The sequence below is a fragment of the Rhinolophus hipposideros genome (genome assembly GCF_964194185.1).
Source record: "Rhinolophus hipposideros genome assembly, chromosome: 23".
NCBI lineage: Eukaryota > Metazoa > Chordata > Mammalia > Chiroptera > Rhinolophidae > Rhinolophus > Rhinolophus hipposideros.
In genome coordinates this window covers 22,217,179-22,233,996 of record NC_138069.1, presented here as the reverse complement: position 1 = coordinate 22,233,996, position 16,818 = coordinate 22,217,179, and the positions used below count along the sequence as shown (strand labels likewise).

Sequence of the window (16,818 nt, the reverse complement as noted above, 5' to 3'; positions counted from 1 at the left end):
TTCGAGAGTTCAGTGTTAAGAAAAAATGTTGGCTTAGTTTTCCATTTGGCCCATTAAAATGAACAAAAAATGTTTCTTAGGGTACAGATTTGGCATGAACCAAAGGTGGCTTTTGATGGAACAACACTGAGGCAGGTTTGCCCTCCTTGTATTGATATTGCTGGGTGGATGGCCCGAGTCATAAAACTGTGGGTAACTCTGGGGGGCGGTGGGCGGTATTTTCCTGATCTCCTGAGTCGAACTTCACCATCAGGGATGAGGGAGACGTTGCTGGGAGCTGCTGGTGAGCACAGGTAGTAAAGGAAAAGGACACTGGTGATTGATACGGTGCCCTCGAATCACAGGAAAAGTCAGGACGAGACAAAACTCGTGGAATTCTGAGGAGCAGCTCTCACCTAGGTAGTGATGAGTGTGGAAAAAATTAGTAAAGAGTAGTGGATTTGCAGCATTCTCTAAAAATAAGTCGTTTTTTAATCTTATCTTTATTTTTCCCATGCATCCTGATCCTAAATTCTCTCTTGTGTTTGCATCATTTCCCCCTTTGGGAAACATCTTTATTATAATTATTGTTATACAGCTGAGCAGGTTATCATTTAACTGTAGCACAACAGAGCTAACTGGAGCTTTAGGGAGTGTCCAACCCAGCCCCCGTTGAGCAGGCGGAGGTCCCTGGGTGCAGAGAACAGTGTTGCTTTTGGTTCTTCTGAGTTATCTGGATTTCACTCCTGAAGCTGGTCCCTCTACGGGCCACAGTGGCCAACAATTTAAATGTGTTTTCTTCCACTTGAGTTCTCCAGGACCAGCCTGGCACCGTTCATCCCCTCATCTCCTTCCCCAAAGAACAGCACCTAAAACCCAACCTAAGCAACCTGCTACCCTAAACCACCTCCTGGTTTTCCCATTTGTTTATGAACCACCACCATGTTCTGGCTTACTCGGCTGGAAACTGAAGTCATCTTTTTATTTCTTCTCTTCCTTCATCAGTAGTGATCACAGCTTAATAGGCAGGTTTTATTAGCTTTCCTTCAATACCTCGAGTCTAATTTTTTTGTTTTTATGTTTTGTTTTTTTTCTTCCTATTGTCACTACCTTATTGGGCAAAACCCATATTCATGGATTTCTGGAAATAAGAACAGATATAGACTGTGATCATTGGGGAAATAAAAAAAAAAGCAAAGCCAATATCAAGGAGACCCTTGATATTATGACTGTTTGACTAATAAGTGAAATAAGTTTTTTTTTGAAGAACCTAGACCTTCTGATGGTTGCAGCATTATATGACCTAGATCAACTATCTTGGCCTTTCTAAATCTATTCCTTCATTTGTGAAATGTGATGAAAAATTTCAACTAAAACCTAGCTACTAAATCGTTTCTAAGGTTTCTTCCAGCTTTAAAATTCTCTAATTGTCATTGGTGTTCTTTGTTTTAGCAAGAGACATTTCTCCTAATGGTTTAGCATTACCTTCTAATATCTAACTATCTTTTTTAAAAATTCAGTTTTTCTTTAGGAAAAGGAAATAGGCAAAGGGGAAAAGGGTGAAAGGCACTGTTGACCAAAGTTTGTTGTGGAGGGTCAAGTGCATATACTATGTCTTAGAGTTGAAGGAGTCTTGCAGGTCACCCATTCTCACTTTCCCATCAAGTTCAGAATCTTCCTTACCATTACCTGTTTGAGAATTGAAAAAAATGTGTCAAGTCTTATTGAGATAACGTCCCCCAACATTATAATTCAGACTACTCAACCCTCTGTAGCCTTGACATTTGGGGCTAGGTAATTTTTTGTTGTGAGGGATTGTCCTCTGCATCACAGTTTGTTTAACAGCACCGCTGGCACCCATTAGATGTCAGGAGCAAGCACCAGTTGTGACAACCAAAAATGTCTCCAGACATTATCAAATGTCCCTTTGGGGGACAGAGTCGCCCTGCCCCAACCCCTGTTGAAAACGACTGTTGTATGTGTAATTCAAACACAAGTATTGTAGCCTTGTACAGAAATACTTTACAACAAAGTATATTAATACATGGATGAATTGCTGTGTTGCTAGCTGCTTTTCCACCCCCTTCCCACTTGGCCACCCTCACACATTTACCTTTATGCCTCCTGGTTTCTCATCGCCTTGTTGCTATGTCTGGAAATGCTCAAGATGCTGCTGAAGGCTGAGAAGCATTTCAGAGACAACATAATAATAATAATCCTGATAGCTCACATTACTCCACCCCTTGATATGTACCAGGCATGGTTCTAAACGCTCATTTAATCTTCATTAAGAATCCTATGAGAGAGATGCTTTTATTCCCCCCATTTTAGAGATGAGCTAACTCAATCTTAGATGGAGTGACATGCTCATGTTCTCTCGGCTATGATGTGTTAGAGCTGGGCTTGGTTGGTGTGTTGTCTGACTCCAGAGTCTGTATTCTGAAGCCTCACATAAAACTGCCTTCCATAAATGCATCTTGATGTTACAGGGTGGAAATGATCTGAAACATCCTCTAGTTCAGTTGTAGAACCAAGTCAGCTTCTAGAAAGGCTAGAGACGTGAGGTTGGCAGTTGCGTCCAGATGAAATAATGGGCTTTCTCTCTTTTGTGTCTTCTCTAATCTCTTTGTTATTCACGTTATTCATAAATAGCCCCAGGGCATATATGCAGGGTGAGAGGCAGTGGTGGCTGGGTTGGGTAAATTGGGGGAGAGGGGCTCAGGGGAAAGGAAGGATGGCTAAAAGGAGCAAACAATGAATGAGACATTTCTTTTTCCATTAAGCCTTGCCCACCATCTAAACTTGAGATGTCTCGTCTATCACCAAAATGAAAGTTGCCATATTTTTATCAGTTCCCTCTTTACATATTCTTGTCCTGCCCTTTTCATTCTTCTATTCTGCATGCTGTTTTTATACTACAGACACAGTAGAAAGTGGTATACCTTTGGACAGAGAGAAATAGAAGGGCAGTATAAATGACTGTCCAGTGGGTTTATTGATAGGGTAAGAATGAGTACCTTACCGATTACTATTGAGCTTGAAAATTCAAGGCAAGCCTTCAGAAAGTTGACTACTTTTTGAAAGACCCTATAACCTACCGCAGGTCTAGTTGCTGCCAGTGAATAGATAGTAGAACCTTGGTTTTGCGAGTCTTAGAGTTTGGTTAAGAGGAGAGTAGTTCCCAAACTTTGGAAAGCAGCAGAATCATCTATAGGACCTGTTAAAATGCATGCTGCTGTTCCCTACCTCCAGAGTTCCTGATTCAGTGCTTCTGGATTGGGGTCTGAGAATGTGTATTTCTAACAGGTTCCCAGGTGATACTGATGCTGTTGGTCCAGGGACCACAATGTGAGAACCACGTGGTTAAGACCTAAATAACTAAGTAAAAGTCACAACCCATCCACCTGAGTTTTTGTTTTTTGGTTTTTTTTTAAATGTATTTCTAAGATAAAATTATTTGGATTTATGAAAATCAATGGATAGATCAAGATGGAAAGAATAGTAACTGCTAGGGACTAGTGGTCATCTCTTACTAAGCATCTAAGCTTTGCCTCTCATTTTGAATTTCAGAAAAACCTCAGCCCTTTTTCAGCCGTGGTACTTCTAAATTGGATTAATTCTGATCTTAGATCTTTTCATGGTCCCTACCTCCACCCACTCCCACTGCTACTTCAATTTGGAAGATAAAATCCCTCATTACTCACAGGAAAATCCAAATAAAAAGTCCTTTAATATCTTGTTTACTGCCAGATAAATTCTGACTTGTTCCTCTGAGATTAAGAATGGTATGTTACCTGTCCATCCAGCTTTTGTTTCCTGTGTAGGTGCTTTGTAGTTCTTTCTCTTTCAAATCAGTATTAGCACCATGAAGAAACCCAACAAAAACTCAAGTCAGAAAATTTATGTTAAACTTTTAAAATCTTAATCAGAAAAAGTTTCTTTTAAAACCCAATTTCGCAGTCAACCTCTTCCTTCTTGACTGTCAGCATCTGTTTCTTTTTCGTGTGACCACATGTCATCCACCTAAACAGAGGGACTCCAAGTACTTGCTCAGAAAGATCTAGCGGTTCTGGAACTGAGATCCAATTTAAGTGATTTTCATTGAATATTTGCTATGTGCTATGGTCTTTTTTGATTTCTATATCAAATAAACACCCCGAGAGAAGCGGTGTTTCTCACATTTATAGATGAAGAAACCAAGGCCTCGAAACTTTAACAAAATTCTTGTATTAGTTAGAGAACTAATTGCATTAGTAAGTATATATTTTTGGTTACACATAATGGAAGTGAATATTGGCTTGTGTAAGCAAAAGTTGGAATTTATTGGAACGATAATGTGGCTTTTGTCGTGGATTCAAGGAACTCTACCGCAGGATGGATGGGAACCAGGTCATCTCCAGAGAATTCAGTGCCGGGAGTTCACGATCTTTTCCCCATTGCTCTGCCATTAATGTGACACATTCCCAAGAGGGTGTTATTTCTCTGTTCAAATTCTCAAGAAAGAAAATCTGATTGGCCCAATTATTTATGACCAAGACATACGTCAGAGCAGAAGCATAGTTGCCATGGGGCTCGCGTTTGTAGTTGTAGATATTTCCAATACGGGTGGTCTAGTGGACAGTCGAATGAATGTCTCCGGTTGTCACAAAACTAGTGTAGCAGAGACAGGATTTGATTTCATGTTTGACTCCAAATCCAGTGCTTTTCTCCTACCAAAGGGATGTTTGATAGAGAAACACATGAATTTGGCATCTACTTTCTTTTCAGGGTCACCCCATCATCACCACCACCATGTTCGCCGTTCCTGCGTAGGGTCCTGCTGTTTCCATTCATGCATACGGTACCTCTTGGTTTCTGATACGTATATGGCTGCATCCTGGTTTCTCTCTGTTCACTTGGATTCTATGTCATGTGACCTGGCTTCTCATTCTGCTCATTCATGTCAGGTCTCTGGCTCTCCTCACACTACTCTGATTTGTTTTACAATTAATATTTTACTAACTCGCTTTACCATATTTCTATCTATCCACCTCTCCACTCATCAATCCATTTGGGGATGATTTCAAAGTATGTTTCTGTTTCTTATTCTCGTTTTTATAATTGGGAAACTGCAACCAAGACAGTTGACCTGACTTACCCAAGGTCACCACCCCTGAGGAGGTAGGTAGGTGATGGAGCTGGCATTTTACACTGGCAGTCTGATTCCCCAAATCACTTTTTTAGCCACCAAGTAACATTGTACCTCCTGGAAGGGGAGAGAGAAAGATTCATTCAAGGTCAGTTAGTGGCAGGGAATGATCAGCACCAGGTGATCTGATTCTCAAGCTCCTGAAATTTCCATTACCTTGATCCATGATAAATAGTTCATTTTTCAGGAAGAAATAGTGTTTCCCTTGCTGTGCAAAGACCTGCCGATTTGGTACTTTACAACCTCCCTAGATATCTGGAAAATCTGATTTTTGACATAGATCATTTTGCAAAACTAATATACTCTTTCTTCCTTTTCAACATTTAAAAGGAATTTATGGAAATGACAAGCTGGGAAATTACCATTTCAGATAACTTTTTACAATGTTTACAGGACTTCCCATATGTTACCTTATTTGAACTTCATGAGTAGTAGCAAATCTGCAGGACAGGTGGGTTGGCTAGCTTAACCACACTGAACACTTGGAGACCCGAGCCTTGTAGAAGCGAAATGAGGAACTCAGAGTGCTTAAAGGAAAGTCGGGCCTTGGTAAAAAAACTTATCCTCTTTCAAGTGCCAGCAGACGTTCTATAGGCTTTAAGGAGCTCCATAAATATCTAGTTAATAAAATTGTGCTGGAAAAGTTGAGATGGGGGACTATTGAGATATGGGTCCTTTATGAGATAACTTAGTAGTTAAGGGTCTGGGGTCTGAAAACACTGCAGTGTGGCTGTGGGGACAGAGTCGCAGAAAGCGGTTTCCAGCCTCTCGGCCTCACATGGAAAGGTGCTGGCTCAGGTAATAGATGGCCATCAGCTGTGACTAGTTGGCCATCAGCTGTAACCAGTGAGCCATTAGGCACTGATATAACTGCCGTGGCTGAGCTAGCAACTGCAGATTGCAGTTAGTGAAGGATTGGTTGGTTGGCTGGCAGACAAGCGCAGATTGCAGTAGGCAAGGGAGTTGGTTGGTTGGCAGAGAAGCAGACGGCGGATTGCGGATCATGTTGATCCTACCTCCTGTGTCTCACCCGGCAGCCAGTGAGACCCCCCTGATGGGATACTGGTGGATGTTTGCTTTTGTGTCTTGACCAGCCGCCATCGAGAATATTGTGGTATGACTCCCCTACCTATGGCTCCGTGAGTGCTCCTTTTTGGCCTCACCATATCCTGCGTTCTTGTGCGGGAAGCGGGACCAGAGACCCCTCATGACAGTGGCTTTGCATGGTGTCTCCTTTCTGTGCCTCAGTTTCTTCATTTGTGAAGTGGGGACAATTGCAATACTCCACAGCGTAATGTGAAGATGAAATGAGGTAACACATGTGGAAAGTTTGGTACTTAGTATGTGTTCAACAAATACCAGTTATAGAAATGTGTCATTATTTCTGTCCTGCTTCCTCTTCGGGATTCTTCTCTTCTGTGTTAAATGGGTCCCTCTAAAATTTATGGGTATAGTTTTATCTTTTTCCTGAGGGGTTTGTTTGGGAACTATTGGAAGGAGATTTTGGACAGCAGCCTTTTGGGAGGTGACATCTTATTAATCCAGTAAAGATGCAGATTCTGCTCCAGAATTTCCATCTAAGCTGTAAATAGTCCATGTCCTTCAAGATTGCATGGGGATGCTTACTTGGATCTGATAATCAGCACATGGTATCTGAGATAGAGAGTTCTGTATAAACTGTTTTCTAATCCAGGAGGCTCAGAAGAAAGAGAAAAGTGAGGACAAAAGAGGTAGAATGCTGGCAGAGACTTTTTTCCCTTAGCATGCACAGAAAATACTGTAATCCAGGTCTTTCAGCCAATGAAGCATTTAAACAGATATGGATAAACTATCAAAGAGGATTTCAGAAGGATGTGTTCACCTGTGTGGGTTGTGCTCCATTCTCACAGTGTTTCCCAAACTGCTCTCCATGAACGATCTCTACTAGAATCACCGGGACATTTCCTTGTTAAAATGCTGATACCTGGACCTACTGATTGAGAGAGGCTTCGAGTGAGGCACCCAAATCTGCAGTTTTGCAAGTGATTTTTAGGTATTCTAATGTTTGAGAATCACTGCTGTCTGCAGCATAATGCTGCAAGGTTCAAAACATTAATTTTCAAAACAGTTTAGATGGAATGCAAATTTGGCTTGACCTGCCCTCAATTCTAGGCCCATGAAATCAGTAGTGACAAAACCCTTTGGGCATTCTCAGGCTCAGCTTTCAGGGGCCTCTCCTATAGAGAAGAGGAATAATTTCTGAAACCGCATCCAAGAGTAGGGGAGCTCAGCCCCCAGCTGTATCACTGCCTTTGTAGAGAAGCAGAGTAGGAAATGTCCAGCTTCCAAGGACTGGGACACTGCCACGCTGGAGACCACCTTGTTACGATAGCTGGCCAACATTATATTGTGAACTCACTGTACACCTGCTTTGTAATTATTCATTTCATTTATTTTTTGCCATGACCTTTTCAGGTTAGTATCATGCTTATCCCCATTATACAGACGAGGCCACTGAGGCTAAGAAAAGTAAGTAATTTGTTCTAAGACATAATGGTATTTGATAAAACTAGGACTGATTCCAAGGCTGTGCTTTGAATCAGGGGCTGGCAAACTATCTGATCAGCTTCCTAGTTTTGCATGGCCTGGGAGTTGAGTTTTTACATATTTTAATTGTTGAAAAAAATTGAAAGAATATTATTTTGTGACAAGTGAAAATGATATGAAATTCAAATCAGTGTCCATAAATACATTTTATTGGAAAGCAGCCATGCTCATTCATTTACATATTGTCTATGCCTGTTTGCACACTACAACAGCAGATTAGTGTAGTTGTGATAATGACCTTATGCTCCGAAAAGCCTACAATATTTGCTAAATGGTCCTTTTGCATAAAAAAATGTGCCAACCTCTGCTTTAAACCACTATGCCAGTGTTTCCCAAACTCCAATCTTTTGAGTACTGCCTTTGTAATTCTTGCCACCTTCTCGTGCCATCTGGAGCATTATCTGCATAGCACTTTTCTTTAGATCAATTAGTTTTCCTTAAATAAATTTGTTTTATTTTCCAAAGAAACAAAAATGTAAGTGGAAACCAGTACCAACTGCAAGAAATAGAAGGTAATTGCACAAACAAATGCAACACACACAAAACAGTGTCTCAGCTTTTAGTTCCGGTAGTGGGAGCAGACACTGTCACTGTCCCTCCCATTTTCTTGCAGATCCCCTCACTATATCTCTGTACGCCATCCTGACTTCGATGGTGAACCCACATCATTTTTAGGGGACTGCCTTCACTCTGCTGGAATTGACTGTTTTGCTCATAAGCACAGTTAGCTGGAGGTGCTTGGGAATCTGTGTCCCCCTGCGGACAGTACTTAACTAATAAATGATAAGTGTGGGAGTATCAATCCCCCAATTCCCTCCCCACTGGTCCACGATAATGCTGACCATATGTTTTACACCATTTCCCTTCCCTTCTGGATTAAGCTTCAGTGGCTTAACACATTCCTCATTGACGGCCTTTCATTTCTTTCCCTGTATCATTACACGTCAGCCAGCTAAATAAACTGTGTACACTTAATGTAATCCTCTCCTCAAGATCTGCTTCTTGGGGAGACCCCAGTAAGACAATAGTGTTTCTCACAAAAGGCTGTGAGCCCGAGACCTGTTCTTTATTATGAAAAGAGAGATGAACAAATACCAGGAAGGATTCAAAGATAAGCTAACACTTATGTGAGTCCTTTTCTTCAACGTAAATAACTGTGATTAAAATAGAAAATGAAAAGAGAACACATTTTTCATCTCGATAGTTTTAACGCCCCACCTACAACCCAATGTCATGTGCTTTCTTCAGTGGCATGAGCACCACACTTGGGAAATTGATGTTTTACCTTATAGCGTGGTCCGCACACCAACAGCATCAGCAATTCCTGGGAACTTATTAGAAATGAAAATTCACCCCTTTAGACCTACTGAATCAGAACCTTGGGAGTGGGGCCCAGCTGTTGTGTTTTAACAAGCCTCAGGGTGGTTCTTATGCACGCTTAAACTTGAGAACTAAACAGCCTCTGAATTTAGTTCTGCTCTCATTGCATTCTTGGATTTCATCGACCTCGGAATCATCCAAGACTTGCTTCCTCCCCTCAAACGTGACTGTCTGATGGTTTTCTGGCTTTTGTTTGAGCCTCCCACTGAGGTGGACATTGTCACTTGCCAAGGCACACAGGTCAATGATTGGACAGCTGTGCTGTGGGGTCGTCTACCTCATAGTGAATCTCAAACTCTTGAGACCCACGCTCATCTCTCCTTTGGAGACACAACAACAAGGCTAATTCCTTTTCTCATCAAATATAACTTTCATGTTATGTCATGCTAGTCATTTAACAGATACTGATCACATACTGTGTCTCTTTCCTCATAGAACCTGTGGCCAGATTCGTACTAAGACTTTAATCAAGTGATCAAAAAAGTAAATACATGAATAAATGCCCCCTGAATGTTTTTTTTTTTTCCTTTATGAAATATCCAGAGCCATACTTCACTGGATCTGGTTTCTTGTAACCTCACAACCCAGGTCACACTCTTTGGAGGACAGATTGGGTATGCCTGTTTATTTATGCCTGTTTAATATTCTTTCATTGGTTAAGGGCTGTTTTAAATATCAGGTTTTTTGGTTTCTGTTTTTGTTTTGTGTTTTTTTTGACAAAGGGACTAACTTCCTAGCTGAGAAATACACACACATACACACATACACACGTATATATGTGTATATACATGTATATATATATATATATGTGTGTATATGTATTCACATATATACATGTATTTATGTGTATATATATTTATATAAGTGTGTGTGTGTGTGTATGACCCAGGAAGACTATTTTCTTAGTTATTTTGAAAAAAGGGGGCTGGCCTGGTGGCTCAGGTGGTTAGAGCTCCATGCTCCTAACTCCGAAGGCTGCCAGTTTGATTCCCACATGTGTCAGTGGGCTCTCAATCACAAGGTTGCTAGTTCAATTCCTTGAGTCCTGCAAGGAATAGTGGGCTCCGCCCCCTGCAACTAAGATTGAACATGGCACCTTGAGCTGAACTGCCGCTGAGCTGCCGCTGAGCTGCCGCTGAGCTGCTGGAGCGCATCCTCTCAACCACAAGGTTGCTGGTTCGACTCCCACAAGGGATGGTGGACTGTGCTCCCTGCAACTAGCAACAGCAACTGGACCTGGAGCTGAGCTGCGCCCTCCACAACTAAGATTGAAAGGACAACTTGACTTGGAAAAAGGCCTGGAAGTACACACTGTTCCCCAATAAAGTCCTGTTTCCCTTCCCCAATTAAACAAAAAATTAAAAACAAAAAAAGAAAAAAGTTAAAAGCCATTTTTGCATCTTAATTGAACATGTCAGTCTGGTCGTTCTTTAAGTGTAACTGAATTGACATCTATATGGATTTTATGGAAATAAAATGGCTAGAAGCTTTTATTCAGGACTAAATCTTTCTAGATGATTTAGCAGAAATGGCATTTTGACTACCACCTCTAGAAAGAGATACTTGGCAAATGAAGGTCCAGCTTCTGGAACGCAGGCTCTTTTTTTCTTTTTTAAATGGCTTACACACATTTTCACTTGTATACTACCATTTAGATGTCTATGTAAATAAACAAATAATATGATTTACAGGGTAATTTACAGGGAATAATTCTTTTAAAGAGTATGTATCAACTGATTAAGGTATTAACCAAAATTAAAAAGCCAAAATGAGAGGCAACAAGTGTTTATTTGGGATCAAAGAATTGCGACTAGCGGAGCACAGATTTAGGCAGAAACCCAAACAGTGTCCCAATTACAGAGTGAAGGCATAGAAAAGAAGAAGAAGAATAACATAAAAAAGAAAGAATTCCTATCGATGCTGATAAACTGAGCTATTCTTGCTATACATTATTGGTTACTGGCTCTATCTTTAGATAGAAAGAGTCCATAATGATCATTCCTTATGTCTACTTTCCTGCTGGTTTTATAAACAATTGTTTGTGAGACAATGTTGGTTTGGCCCAGTCCAAGGATCTGGCCCAGTTCAAACAGTCTTGTTGACATAAGAATGTCCAAAACTGTAGAGAATTTTTTGAAAAAATGTACTTGAGCCAAACAGAGGCTATGCCTGGAAGCAAGATCTCAACAGACGAGAAACATACTTCTTAGAATGACAGTTTGCAGTTTATTTTATGCATTTGGAATTAAGGACGTAATGTAAGGAAGATTACATGAAGGTGGGAGGAAACAAAGTGGGATTAGATTGCATGAGAATTAACAAGATTATGTGCTCTTTTGAGGATGATTTCTCTTCTGAGGGGTCTGAAAAGAGACATTTCAGAGGTGTGTTAACCTATTGTGTTTCCTCGAAAATAAGACATAGCCAGACCATCAGCTCTAATGTGTCTTTTGGAGCAAAAATTAACATAAGACCTGGTCTTATTTTAATATAATATATTACTGGGTATAATATAATATAATATAATATAATATAATAATACCGGGTACAGTGGTACCTCGGTTTTCGAACATAATCCGTTCTGGAAGACTGTTTGAGTTCTGAAATACTCGAAAACTGAGACATGGTTTTCCCATAAAAAGTAGTACAAAATGGATTAATCTGTTCTAGGCCTTTAAAATCAACCCCTAAAACTGAAAATTTAGCATGAATTTGACTATCTAATGATACCATAGATCCATAAAATTTACGGCATTTTTAAACCGAAATGTTCATAACAGAGACTTTCGAAAACCGAGGTAACACTGTATAATAATATAATATGATATGATATGATATGATATGATATGATGATATGATATAATATAATATACCCAGTATTATACCCAGTATTATATATGCCATGTAGGCATACTCTATAACCAAGGAGAGCAATGAATTTTTTTCTTCCATTTAATGAGGATTTCCACAGCTGTAATTTTTCAGGTGCTCCAAGAGTTGTTTTCACAGTGAAGTTTATTAGGAAATCGTGGTCACCATGGGATGTAGAAGACGGTTTGGGGATGATGTGTTTTTGATCCTGATGAGATTGTGTGCTTTCATGCATGTGGCCAGGAGTGGGTTAGAGCAATGACGTAATGAGTGAGACCTATGAGAAGCATTTGAATACCTAATGCTTCGTAAGTATCTGGACTTATTTGATTTCCCATTACATTGCTCTTATTTTTGTCTCACCTGCTCAAAAATGTCTGTGATCGTGCCTGTTTGAAACAGTATATGTGAATTGAGCATTCATCCTTTTTTAAAATTATAAAATGATTCAGAAACCTTTTCTTTTTTTCCTGGGAATATGGGAGGCAGAGATAACATGGATTATCACAGTCCTCCAATTTTAGCATTGGAAGAATCCCCAGCAGTCACCAAAATCACACGTCTCATTTAGATAGACGTCCTTAAACAGTTACCCACATGCTGCCTAAATGCCTCCAGTGATGAGAAACTCAGCTCTTTGAAATTTCCTTTAACTTCTGTGAAGCTGTAATTGAAATTTCTTCCTTTGTTTACCCTGCCCAGCACCCTCTAGCCCAGTCCATTCTACAGTTGGAGAAATTGAGACTCAGATTGGTGAACAGGCTTGTGAAAGGGAGCAGAATTTGCAACCAAAATATGTCTCTTTGGCATAAGGGTTATTTTAGGCTGATTATTCTTAAGAAACAGCAGACATAGGAAAAGCTCTGAAAACTGCATAGAAATTACCCTTTGTAAGAAGCATCTAGATTTATAAGGGAAATCTCCATTTGTCTCTTTTGGTACCAGAAAGAGAAGAATGACTCTAAATCTCTTGAAACTTTTATCAGTAGAGAAGGCAATGACTTAATCTGCATAACGACCTTACTCTTGTTTGCTGTGCTTTTCCTGGTAACTCCTCATAACTATCTTAGCCCCCTGCCATGTTCTTTTGTCTTTAGCTGGACATGATTTTTAAGGTGGTGGCTTGGGCATTTTGAAGAGTTACTCAGTTTTCTTGGGTCTCTTCCATGTATACAGGAGGTATACATGTTGTTAAACTTGTTTGTCTTTTTCCTGTTTATCTGTCTTTTATTACAGGGGGTTCTCAGCTAAGGGTTTATAAGGGTAGAGGGAAAATTATTTTTCCTCCCCTACACCTGCTTAAGAATACAAACCTTGAGTTAACAGGGTGGGGCTGCGAACCCAGGCCCAGTAATTCCCAGTCCAGTGCTCTTTCTATATGTCAGACTTCCACTCTCAATTTGGCAATTTAGGTAAATAATGTTTCACTTACTACTGACACTTGTCCAAAACAAAGGTATTGAAATAATGCCCTTTGATGTAGAAATTTAACCCATGTAGGCATACTCTATGAAGAAATGTGGTCAATTCATGCATAGTTATGCAACAATATCCATTATGCAGCCAAAACTAAAGAAAGAACAAAACAAAGTGCAGCAAAGCAGGCTGAGGTTATGACATAGTTCCAGGTTGGCAGATGTTGGCGCTGTACCAACTACATTGATATTCGACTTGAATAGGTGGGGGCGATTTACAAGTGAGTACTGTGCTCACACTTTTCATAATCGAGATGCAGCCACACACTTTCTGTTAACCATTAATGACTATTCCACAACAATCTTTCAGAGTATTCTGAATCAAAGAAACAAGGTTAAAGATGGGATGTACTTACCTTTTGGGTAAATACTTGCCCTTTAGGTATTTAAAATGTGCAAGCTAGACAACTAGGGGTTGGAAGAAGCCTTTGGTGGCATAATAAGATGATCTCTTCCTCTTCCTTCTCCCTTTTTAAGGAAAGATCAGAGTCTGAATGTATTCATCAAGGAATAGAAGCTCCAAGGAGTCTGACAGAGTTGTTTGTTACTGTAACTTTACTTTTGTGACAGGAAATATGTTCTGAATAATTTCAGGGGCTTTAGCTTGTCCTAGCCCTGAGAGAATACTGAGACCTTCATTGTACCTCACGTGGTAGAAGGGTTTAGTTGACTCCTTCCTCCACCTCTTTTTTAGGACTTGCTATGTTCTTTTTCTGGTTATAATTATCTAGGACTGTTTCTCTGAGGAAGACCAACATGGAGGGTATCACTCCTTGTCCCTTTATCCAGGTGGTAGGATATAGCATGACTAGCACTAAAACACACGCACACTCGTGTGCATATACGCACACACAGTGTCTTCCAAATTGACAACTTTTAGAAGTGACAGAGCTTGTACTTGAGCAGAGGAGATGCGCTCAGTTGATTGTTTTTAATTAACTCGGTAGTGTTAAGGAACTCGAAATGTAAGTATACAAGATAAAAGCACTGGTTCCTTGTAAACCCCTCTCACTCTATGCGATTTTCCTGACAAGAGGTGTCCCTGTAATCGTGGCTCTGATTAGTTATCCCTGGTGAACACTGCAGAAAACAGGACTATGAGTGATTAATTAAATCAAGATAAGCACTATTCACCAACTTGTCTTTTGTGAACTCTAACAAAATGTCTTTTGTGAACTCTCACTGGCTTGCTAAAGAGCAATCATTTGAAGTGGAATTGGATATGATTACTTCAGGAATGATTTTAGATAGAGGAGGAAAGAGGATGGAACCTTGTCACTTCGATTGTTAGGGCTTTGTACTTAAGTATTTCAAATAAAAGATTATTCCATATTCAAAATGTAAAAGAGAAGTGGACAAAGCTACTTTGCTTGAGGTCGGAGTCTAGATTCAGAGTCCTGTAGGCTGAGCCTTCTCCACACCTGCCACAGATGTAGAAATGCCCACAGGCACCCATGATCATCTTAGAGGCTCTAAAGAGCAAACATTGAAAAACCCCAGAGATCTGCATCCTTTCCAGATCTGGTGGTATGCCACTGTCTTCCTGGCTACCAGGCATATGTGTTTGGTCCACCCTGACCAAAGCATGCAAGGGTCCAGGCTGAGGTTCATGGTTCTGTTATGTAAACAGATTTACAGTTTCTTCTTGGTTAGATTTGATTAATAAATCAGCAGATGGAATTATAGAATATCAGAGCCAGAAATAAACCCAGAGATCATCTCTTCCAATCCTTTCTGTTTATTGAGAAGAGGATGCTGAACCTTAGAATGAAAAAGGAACTTGCTCAGGGTAATGCCAGGAGAAACAGACCAAGCTCTTCTGCCTCTGCATTCTCTGACTCATTGTGTTGTGGAACAAATGTGATGAAAAATAGGAATTCTTCTGAAAAAATGAAACTGTACAGTCAGTTAAGACTGCTGATTTGGTGGAGATCAGTAGGTGTCCGTCTACTAAAGGGTGTAAGATCTTCTGAAAGTCTGTGCTAGAGGAACTTCTGGTAATTTGAAAGTTAACTCCCCTTCGACTAGGAGTTCTTAGCCTGGGGTTCATGGATGGGCCTTAAGGAATTGTGGGCTCCCCAGAAAGTGTGTATGTATGTTCAGGCACATCCATGTTTTTCTGGGCAGAGAGTTCTCAAGAGTGTGCTAGATTCTCAAAGGGGTATGTGATTACCCACCCTCAAAAAGGGTAAACAAAAACCAAAACCCTGAAAATCCTCATAGTAGGAAACAAAATGACTGACCATTTTAGGCAATGTATTATTTTAATCATAACAATGTACGTACCTATTTTCACTAGCTAGTGTCCTAATGCAGATCATATGTATATAAATAAGCTATGTTTCCGAGAAGAGCAAAAAAATAATAAATAAACTAATTAACACAGAGTAAAAAGAAGTGTCTGTATGTTTTAATCTCCAGATTAGTAAAACGTAAAGAAACTTTTGCAAAACTCAGCTGTCCCATACCTTAATATGCCAATAGCTTTTTGCCATAGGCTTGTTTATCAAATACTTTTCTGATACTCTGTAAAATAAAAGTCTTAATAAATAGGAAACAATGATTAGTTGACATTTTTCCTTTAGCAAGGACTTTTATTTTCTTGCATTACCTTCTGGTCTAACCTCTTATTTATTCCCGCATTATAGGACCCCGTGGGCACTGACTTCCAACTCACCCATGCCTATTTCCTGTAATGGACGAACTTGAGGCTAATGTGAGGTATGTAACATTCCCGTACATAGTATGCTGTAAATTATGGTTATTTGAACTGTAAGACCTCTGAACAATCTATGGTAGTAGAGTCAGAAAGCTAATAGATAGGGATTTTCTTCAACGTTTTGTGTATAATCACGAGTGTTTTCTGTTTAATTATAAGTGTTTTTTTTCACTTCTGCTTAAATGATAAATAGGGCTATAAATGTTTCCAGAAGTCTATACTAAAAGCCTGCACTATGGGTGATGGTGTTAGAGTAAAGCCGATGTTAATCTCTGTAATAGGAAGAAAGAAGTTGTATTGAAATAGTGTAAAAATAGCTTAAGAATATCTGTACATCTATACTTTGAATATACACTTAAGTAGTGATTTACAGCAGGTTCTAGTTTGCCCACTTCTTTTTTGCAACCAGGTCATTAGATTATGTGACATGATAGTTGCATGCTATAGTTATGGAAAGTTATGGAAACGGTTTTTGCTTTGTTTTCCTGTAATTTCCTGCCACCTGTGGATATCAAACAATAGGATGGCTCCTAAGAAAGTTATGTCTTTAAAGGCTGGTTGCATTTTATGTAGCACAACAGAATAGGGCAAGAAACTTGTATTCAATAAGACTGACATGT

At 39.8% G+C, this 16,818-nt stretch overlaps 1 protein-coding gene across 5 annotated transcripts in view; it reads left to right on the top strand.

Moving 5' to 3' along the window:
* The window catches only part of HTR4 (5-hydroxytryptamine receptor 4), a 160,674-nt gene that overhangs the window by 11,970 nt on the left and 131,886 nt on the right, over window positions 1-16,818 (top strand). For all 5 annotated transcript variants that reach the window (XM_081035938.1, XM_081035939.1, XM_081035937.1 and 2 more), the window contains exon 4: window positions 16,128-16,200. In XM_081035938.1, coding sequence (XP_080892064.1) covers window positions 16,175-16,200 — 26 coding nt within the window. In that variant the 5' untranslated portion in view covers window positions 16,128-16,174. The remainder of the gene's footprint in view (window positions 1-16,127; window positions 16,201-16,818) is intronic.